Below are 10000 nucleotides of genomic sequence, written 5' to 3'. Positions count from 1 at the left end.
ATGTGCATTCTATCTTGACCTTTATTCACATTGTTCATAAAGGTCACACTGAGACATGGGAGGGCGAGAAGCACGTCCATACAATTATATACAGTATCCAAAAAGAAAGAAAAAAAAAGAAAATTACCTAAATTGACTGTGATTATCAGGAAAATGGTTGTTTTTATCACCGATGTTGAAATATGAATATGTACAGCTGTGTTGGCTAGTGTGTTCGTTGTTTTTGTACATTAACGTGGTTGTGGAGCTATATTATTTTAGCTCAACTTCAACACAGGGCGATCAAGCCAATTCCGGTCTGGATACGAACGCAAAACTCACACGCGGCCACCTGCTCAGAAATGCATGCGGCGGACATGCATTCCCACGCGAGACAGAATTCAGAGACACGAGGCGCTGCGTATGAGCTGTGTCGGAGCTGAGCTGTTTGTTTAGCAGGCTGTCTGTCTGGCACCCCCCCCCCCTCTCTCTCTCTCGCCTAACACACAATTTGATATATATATGTGTGTGTGTGTGTGTGTGTGTCTGTGTGTGTGTGTGTGTGTGTGTGTGTGTGTGTGTGTGTGTGTGTGTGTGTGTGTGTGTGTGTGTGTATCCCTCGGCTCTCTCCCTCGCGCCCCGCCCTCCATCATCCACCAAAGATAATCCCTAATTTAACCTTCACGTATACATTTACGCAACCAAACCAAGGGAGATTAAAACATCGCGTTACCTCATCCAATAGTAATAAAACCAGTATGCAAATGGTATCACGCATTTTCACCCACAAGGCAGGAGCTTTTGTTAAGGGTGACATCACTCGTGCATGACTCTATCTTCGAATGTGGTTCGACAGGCACGCACACACGCGCACAGCCACACACAATAACACACACAATAACATGCACCCACTTACACATGCAAACACGGACTCAGACAATACCACACACAATAACACACACACACACACACATACACACACACACACACACACACACACACACACACACACACACACACACACACACACACACACACACACACACACACACACACAGGCCAGGACACGCCAATATTACCCCATTTGAGAATCATTAGGTCAAGACAGGTGACAGATTAGGTGCTCGTGCTAATGGCGAGGTTGATAATAGGTGAGTGAATAGGTGATGAAGCCTCGTCAAGGATGGCGTTCGGAAGGATGACAGGATGTGCCACAAGGACTGTCATTTTTCTTTTTTCTCTATATATTTTTCCGTTTTTTTTTTTTTTTGTTTTTTGCTATCTTCACTGAGAGCGTAAGTTGTGTGTGTGTGAGAGAGAGAGAGAAAGATAGATAGATAGATAGATAGATAGATAGATAGATAGAGAGAGAGAGAGAGAGAGAGAGAGAGAGAGAAAGAATGAGATAGATAGATAGAAAGAGAGAGTGGTAAAACACGTTTGCTATTTCTTTATTCGTTTTTTCTTCTCGCATTTCGTGATACAGTTGCTAGTTCCAATATTTTTTTATTTATTTATATTCGGAGTCGTTTATTTGGCATAATACAGTTGCTTATTCTTTATATCAATAGTTTATGATGGTAAAAGAGACCCAGTTTATTCTGATTGTCTGACCAAGAAATTATATTTCTGATTGTGATTTTGATTTCATATATATATATACATACATACATATATATATACATATATATATATATATATATATATATATATATATATCACCTTTTCTATATTCATCTCCGCTCTTATCCTCAGACCAATTACACTTATTGCTGTAATGAAGATTACCATGGTAATTGTTATGCTCGTTATCCTTATCTCAAATTACCGCTAGTTTAACCTCTGCTGAAATTTCTCTGATTTCAGTAAGTGGGTGAATGAATGATTTACTGGGCGGGTGAGTGAGTGAATGAATGGGAGAGTGAAGGAGAGAGAGAGAGAGAGAGAGAGAGAGAGAGAGAGAGAGAGAGAGAGAGAGAGAGAGAGAGAGAGAGAGAGAGAGAGAGAGAGAGAGAGTTAGATAGATAGGTAGATAGATGGATAGATGGAGAAAGAGAGAATAAGAAAGTATTTGGTGGTGATATGAATAGATAAAAAGTATCTGTACCACAGTAATACCACATCACACATATTAGAGAACCGCTGTACATGTTTCATATTCATGATCCAATGGCTGTAACATGATAATAACATCTCTGGTTTACAATAGTGATCAATACTACAAGAAAGAAAGAAAATATTATATTCGGCATTACTGTCTGAAAAAGAGTTTATTGCTCAAAACGTGTTTAGTTGTTTTTTATCATTATTCTAGGATTGCATCGTTATAATGATAATCAACAAGTAGGAGGAAGTCATTGAGGAGAAAAATTGTCATCTTTATGTTATCATCTGAAAACGAATTTCAATGAATATCCACGTCTTTATTGTTTCCTTCATTGTTTAGTCAGTGTTTCGTCGTGTAATGATGGTTCATAAGTAATACCGAACGAGGTGTTAGCGAGGTAGGGGTCGCGTGTCTTCTTGGAATGGTTGGAATCTAGGAAGTAGGAATGGGAATCGAGGTAATGGGGGTAAATAGAAGGGGGGAGGGGGGGAGCGGCATTCTTTCAGTTGTCGTTTGTCTTTATTTATTTACATTATTTACGGATTTTGAGCGAGTTCGTGAATGGAAGCATTGGGAGGTGGGCGCGGTATTTTATTAACGTATAATATGAACATTTGCCTTCCTTACTGAATCTATTCACTTATTCACTAATTCTAAAGCACCGTTTCAACTGCAACATATCTCACACTATCTGAATCGTGAGAGACGCTCAGTCAACCCAAGGCACACATATTCCCTTCCTACCATAGTTTCCAATGAATCATCCCCTTCTTCTCGAAAAAGAACAAGGAGATAATATTGATGAACAGGAAGAAGAAAAAAAGTCCCAATTAGCACCGTATTCTTAGCGGCCCTCAAACCTCAATAGCGCGTAGAGAATCTCGCTCGGCTAAGACGCGGCAGCCTTGGAGCGGCCTTCGCAACGGAAGAGGGACGCCTCGTCAGTAGCCACGGCGATCTCTCCACAAAGATGCCTCTAAACCACAGGACACGGACGCAGTGTGTGTGTGTAACGTGTTATTATAGGTATCCCATCGCGGTACAGATTGAGTCCAAGGTCCTCTCTAGGGTTCGGGGGAGGAAATTGATTCTCTTTTGGGCTTTCGAGCGCGACATGGATTGTGTTCCCGGGATGTCAATTGACTGCACTCATTTTTGTCCCCTTTGGCCTCGGAAAGGGGGAGAGAAGGAAAAAACGTAGAGAAATTTATGTTGATGTAGAGAACGTGAACAAAATTTGCTGCCTGGATTCTATAGACGGCATTTATATTCCTTTTTGTCTTAGGAAGAGAAATACAGGGATAGGGATACAGATAGGTAGAGAGATTGGTATTATCGGGATCTAAATGTTGGTTAGCGGAGCATTCACACGTGTCCCGTTTCCGTATCCATGTGGCTGGATACAGAGCCGTTAATAAATGGTAAGGTCACTGATGCTTGAAACCTTACGAGAGGAGAGAAAAAGAAAAAAAACTTGCCTCCTTCAATGATAGACACAGATGAAACGTCAAGATCCCCAGAGCAAGATTCAGCTCTCGAGATATCCTAAGCACCTGCGATTTAATTACGAACGAAACTCATCAGCTAATTAGTTGCCGTTGTCCGCTGGTAAACCGCAAAAGAAGGTCGACGGTTTCCAATATACAAAATATTTCGGAACCTGCCACTGTTGACAGCAAGCCAACCACGGAAAACGGGTCGCAATTAAGTACAGTTTTATTTTTTTCACTTGGCTTGTGACCTACATGAGTATAATGCAACGTGAGTTTATACAGTGCGCACCTTTTTGTCAGCAGATGCAAATTAATACCAAATGTTGGACTCAGTTAGTTTTTATCGTGATAGAAACCGTTTTCTTGGTGGACTGATATATAAAGCAAGTGACATTATATCAGTGGACAGATATAAGTAATGGAAAAATCTATATAAGTTTATCAAGAGAGCACAATCTCATAAACACATAAATTATACAAAGACAAATGTAAATTCTTACGTCTACATGTTTCGGAACATGATGTCTTGCCATGCTCTTTATCCTCATTATTTGCCACCGTCGCATAAACGTGGCGCCGTTCAGGTTTTGCATTGAAGTGGATAAATGCAAAATCGAAGGCAGTCTCACTTGGTTCCAAAGCAGAGATAGAGATGAATAAACACATAAAAAACATATAACTATAATGAGTGCTTAAAGAGATTATCGCACCGCTTATAACGAGCCAACCACGTTTAAAGATCTCGTAAATCAAAGAGGCGCAAAAAACTACACCAACAACCATATCAAACAAATAGACAAATTAATTTATAAAATAACGATAAGGCAAAATAAAGTGAGCAAAAGAATGATCTTTCCTATGATATGTATCGCCACTCCTACCATAAGGAATCATAGACGCATAAAACAACACGAATAATTAAATAAAACAAAACGAATATACGAGAGAGGGGAAAAAAGGCAATCGCAGGAGCTATCTATCGCATGAAGATTATCGCGTCACAATGAATATCAGCTTAAGAGACCCAGCGGTGGAAAAGCAACCTGCTCTTAACCACGAACCGCATCGCACGGGAGGGATTTACCTGGCGCGCGTCTGGCGGAATACAAAGGCCTTCCTTCTTGCGGGAAAAGGAGAAGGAAGAAGAGGCGACGCATTGTTATACATTGTATTTCCTGTCGTGTTTTTTTGTTAAGTCATCTTTTAAAATTGTTGAAGATGCTTACCTATAATCGTGCAAGATTGTGTTGAAGGAGAAGAAACTGGAGGAGCAGAAGGAGGAGGACGAGAAAGAGTGGAGAAGGAAGAAGAGGAGGAGGAGGAGGAAGAGGAAGAGTGGGGGAGGAAGAAGAGGAGGAGGAGGAAGAGAAGGAGAAGGAGGCGGGGGAGGAAGAGTAGGAGGAGGAGAAAGAGGGAAAGGAGAAGGAAGAGGAAGTGGAGAAAATAAAAAAAAAGGGTAATGAGGAAGGAGGAAGAGGAGAAGGAGGAGGAGGAGGAGGAGAGGAATGAAGAGAACGTGGAGCGTAATGGCAGTAGCAGTAGTAGTAGTAGAAACAGAATGAGGAGGAGGAAAAGGAGTAGGAGCAGGAGGGGGAGAAGAAGTAGAAGAAGTAGAAGAAGGAGAAGAAGAAGAAGAAAAAGAAAAAGAAAAAGAAAAAGAAAAAGAAAAAGAAAAAGAAAAAGAAAAAGAAAAAGAAAAAGAAAAAGAAAGAAAAAGAAAAAGAAAAAGAAAAAGAAAAAGAAAAAGAAAAGAAAAAGAAGAAAAAGAAGAAAAAGAAGAAAAAGAAGAAAAAAGAAGAAAAAGAAGAAAAAGAAAAAAGAAGAAAAAGAAGAAAAAGAAGAAAAAGAAGAAATAGAAGAAGAAGAAGTAGTAGTAGTCGTAGTAGTAGAAGAAGAAGAAGAAGGATGAGGAAAAGAAGGAGGAGGAGGAGAAAGAGAAGGAAACATGGAAGTAGGGTATGAGTCACGCTTGATCCCTTGGCACATACGGCGATCGTTTCAAAACACGATGGGGTGTGAGTCACGTCGAGTCCCAACTCACTCAGACAACAGGCATGGGTGTTGCCCACTCCACGCCCCCCCCCCCCTCATCACCCCCCCCCACCACTTCCCCTTCCCGCCCTCCCCACCGGTGCTCTCCTCCTCCTCCTCTTCCTCTTCCTCCCTTCCTCCCCTCCCGCCCTTCCCCCTCTTTACCTCGTTCCCCTCCCTTCCTCCCTCTGTTCCTCTCTCTCTTTGTCCTCGATCGACCTCACAAACACCAATGTCATCGACGATATCACTTGTTTGGGAAAAGGGAAAAAAGGGTTGTTTTTTGTTTATATTCACTCTCCCTCTCTGTCACTTTCCTAGTCTTTCTCTCATTTTGCATAAGTCTCCGGTTTTGTCTCTCCCTTTCTCTTCCTTTCTCTGTCTCAATCTCTCTCTCTCTCTCTCTCTCTCTCTCTCTCTCTCTCTCTCTCCTTCTCTCTCTCAATCTCTCTCTCTCTCTCTCTCTCTCTCTCTCTCTTCTTTCTCTCTCTCTCTCTCTCTCTCTCTCTCTCTCTCTCTCTCTCTCTCTCTCTCTCTCTCTCTCTCTCTCTCTCTCTCTCTCTCTCTCTCTCTCTCTCTCTCTCTCTCTCTCTCTCTCTCTCTCTCTCTCTCTCTCTCTCTCTCTCTCTCTCTCTCTCTCTCTCTCTCTCTCCCTCTTCTCTCTCTCTCTCTCTCTCTCTCTCTCTCTCTCTCTCTCTCTCTCTCTCCTCTCTCTCTCTCTCTCTCTCTCGTTCCCCCCCTCTCCCTCATTACCCCTTACCCCCTTCTTTCTTTTGTACTTTCGTGTTGTCCGTTCTGTTCCACCCTTCCTTTCGCATTATATAATTTTCGTTTTTCATTCTAGTCTTACTTTCCATCCTCCCTTTCCGTTTTACGTGGGTTTTTAATGCTCGTGATCTGATGAAACGGGTTATTTCTCTAGGTCAATTATTGGTATATATGTATGTATGTATGTATGATATATATATATATATATATATATATATATATATGTATGTATGTATGTATGTATGTGTGTGTGTGTGTGTGCGTGTTCATGTTCACGTTTTCTTTCTCCGTGTTTCATTATAAAGATAAACATACAGAAAACATTTCACTTTCACTGAGCTGTTCCCGGGTAAGAAATGATAAATCAAATGACTTTACATTGTTAGTTTATATGTTTAAGGAATTTACGGTTATTTCTATACAAGCGCAACTCATGACAGTTTTTTATACTGAGTTCAGGACCTAATGGAAATATGAAATACATTCTGTCTATTTAATATTTTTCTATTTTTCACCTTATTTACCTTTCGTATATGCAAATATACATATATATATATATATATATATATACATTTATAAACTACAAATTGACTTATGAAAAACAACATACATCTCAAAATAACAATAATACTAAAAATAAAAAAGGAAAATAAATCAGACCGCCCGCCCCCCAGCCCGAGGCGCGACCTCCCCCCCCCCCCCCTCCGGCCGAGTGCGCCACAGCGCGGCAGTGCGGTTTACGGGCGATGATGTAGAGGGTTTATTGCAGCCGTATTGTGCCACGCCGGATACTTGCGTTCGGATAAACGTGGGTGTGTGCGTGTGCATTTGGTGTCTGTGAGCTTTTGTGCTTGCTAGCTTGGTTGTTGGTGCACCGTTATGTGTTGTATTTTCCTATTCTTGCTAAGATTCAGAAAAAAATATCTCCTTGATTTGTTTTTCATCATTATTATCTTTATCATTATCCTTTGCATCATAATCATAAATATCATTATCATTATTATTATCATTTTTATTATCTAGTTAATATAAAGATATGCTTCTCGCCCGTTGGCCTCATATCTTATCATTATCATCCTCATTTTCGTCCTCTTCCTCCTGCTCCTCCCATCATTAGCCTTTGTCTCTCGAGTCACACTATCCTGCAGGGCTGCCTCTACTGTAATTATACGTGTAAAAAGCGGCTCGGACGTATTTACACCTTGCATTAGCTAAATCCTTCTTATGCTTTCTTGCAGAATGATAAACCAGTTTCAGGGTGTATGCATCTTTTTCTGTCTCTCTCGCTTTTTCTCCTCCCCCCCCCCCCTCGCTCTCTCGCTTTTTCTCCTCTTCCTCTCTCTCTCTCTCTTTCTCTATCTCTCTCTCTCTCTCTCTCTCTCTCTCTCTCTCTGTCTCTGTCTCTCTCTCTCTCTACCCCCCCCCCCCCTCTCTCTCTCTCCACCCCTCCCTCTTTTTCCTCCTACTCCCCGCCTTGTCTCTCGCCCACACTCCATTAATATGCTTCTTCGTCGTGGCTTTGTTATTTCCTCGAGATTATGGTGACAGCATACCTTGTATATATATTCTTGCGCTCTGACTTTGTTGTTGATTGGTATACACACGATTTCTCTCTCTCTCTCTCTCTCTCTCTCTCTCTCTCTCTCTCTCTCTCTCTCTCTCTCTCTCTCTCTCTCTCTCTCTGTCTCTCTCTCGCTCTCTCTCTTCTCCCCCCCCCTCTCTCTCTGTCTGTCTGTCTGTCTGTCTGTCTCTCTCTCTCTCTCTCTCTCTCTCTCTCTCTCTCTCTCTCTCTCTCTCTCTCTCTCTCTCTCTCTCTCTCTCTCTCTCTCTTCTCCTCCCTCTCTCTCTCTGTCTGTCTGTCTGTCTGTCTGTTTCTCTCTCTCTCTCTCTCTCTCTCTCTCTCTCTCTCTCTCTCTCTCTCTCTCTCTCTCTCTCTCTCTCTCTCTCTCTCTCTCTCCCCCCCTCTCTCTCTCTCTCTCTCTCTCTCTCTCTCTCTCTCCCCCCCCCCTCTCTCTCTCTCTCTCTCTCTCTCTCTCTCTCTCTCTCTAAGTAACCTTTAATAAATCCTCGACGTAACACGATAAACAGAAAAAAAAATCGATTTGATCTACATTTTCCGCAGCTCCACCACACAAAACAATAACAAATGCCAAAAGGTCCCACGGGCAGCGAAAAAATCGCCCGAACGACCGACAGATGCGTCGGCGACCTTTCCCCGGAGAGGCAATTGCCGTGACCTACCTTGTGCAGCGCCGACAGGGGCTTCGGGTTCGCCGAGGCCACGCCCACCAGGGTCACCAGGAGAACTGTCACGTCCGCTCTCATCCTGCGAGGGCGGACAGGGGTGGTTAGGTTGGAATTTGGTTAGGTTGAAATTTTGTTATTATTACCATTATTATTGTTATTCTTATTATCATCATCATTACCATCATCATCATCATCGATATTATTCTTATTCTTATTCTTATTCTTCTTCTTCTTATTATTATTATTGTTGTTAATATCATTACCAATGATAAAAATGATAACAATATGATCATCATCATCATTATCTTTACTATTATCATTATTATTGTTACTGTTGTTATTTTCTTCATTATCATTATCATCATTTGGAATAATCATTATTATATTTATTTTTAATTTCTTTTCACGATTCTCTCTCCTCTTTCGTTCTCTCTCTCTCTCTCTCTCTCTCTCTTTCTTTCTCCTTCTTCCCACGTGGAATGTTTATGCAAGACTGAGGCGATAGCAATATATGGATGACTTTGAGGGAAAGTAATAGACATTTATCGTACTCAGTGAAAAAAAAAAGACTTATACAATGATAATAAGAAATAAAGAAATGTACATAAAAGACGAATCGAAAAGACACAAAATCATCTTTACATAAAGGGCACGCATGATAAACCCCATAAAAGACGCACACACGCACACGTGCACACGCGCGCCAAGCCACACTGGAAAGCACTCTGGGCGACGGCGTTGATTGCCTTCCTCTGAGAGTCACACCGCACGGCTCCCGTAACGATGTCTTTTAAAGAAACGTCCTTCAAACTTCACTAAGAACCTGAGTCGTGTTTATGTTCCGGTGAAGATAAATGTATGTGTCACGGAGGCTAAATAAAAGGGTTGAGATTCGTGATGGGTATCTTAAGTGGAACAAAAGAGCTTCGAGGTGCGTGGACAAATGTGCATTTGAGGGAGTAGAAGTGATGGTGGCGTGGCTAATGTGAGGTTAGACTGGTGTGGAGGAGGTCCTTAGAACTCACGCTTATTTAGCTGCAGTGTTTAGTTGACATTGTTAAATCAAACGATAATAGAAATATCTAGCAAGAATGAGTTCATTACCACGTGGGCCTATAGAAATCATGAATCTATTTCCCTTGATCAGCGACAGATTATAATTTGATTGCATCTTACGACCATAAATATCAACAAGGGTGACATTAAGATCTTGATAGTTATAAAAAGAAAAGAGAACACATAAACCAAATCCATAACATCTTTACTCACACATTAAACCCATTTAAAAAAGAAGTTTGTATAAAAATGTATTTCTCGCTCGAGGACCTTCAATTTGACTTACGAAAGCTACTTTTATCGCCGTGCAAAATGTATT

The 10000-nt window shown here is 41.3% G+C and overlaps 1 protein-coding gene across 1 annotated transcript in view; it reads right to left on the bottom strand.

Annotated features, from left to right (window-relative positions):
• Window positions 1-10000, bottom strand: part of LOC125045662 (MAM and LDL-receptor class A domain-containing protein 1-like) — a 49983-nt gene that overhangs the window by 35908 nt on the left and 4075 nt on the right. Inside the window, 1 exon segment of the mRNA XM_047643079.1 lies at window positions 8620-8704. Within this exon segment, the coding sequence (XP_047499035.1) occupies window positions 8620-8703 (84 nt within the window). The 5' untranslated portion in view covers window position 8704.

This window comes from Penaeus chinensis, chromosome 37 (assembly GCF_019202785.1).
Source record: "Penaeus chinensis breed Huanghai No. 1 chromosome 37, ASM1920278v2, whole genome shotgun sequence".
Classification (NCBI taxonomy): Eukaryota; Metazoa; Arthropoda; class Malacostraca; order Decapoda; family Penaeidae; genus Penaeus; species Penaeus chinensis.
Note: the sequence above shows the minus strand (reverse complement) of the source record. Positions and strands in the feature narration are given on the sequence as shown.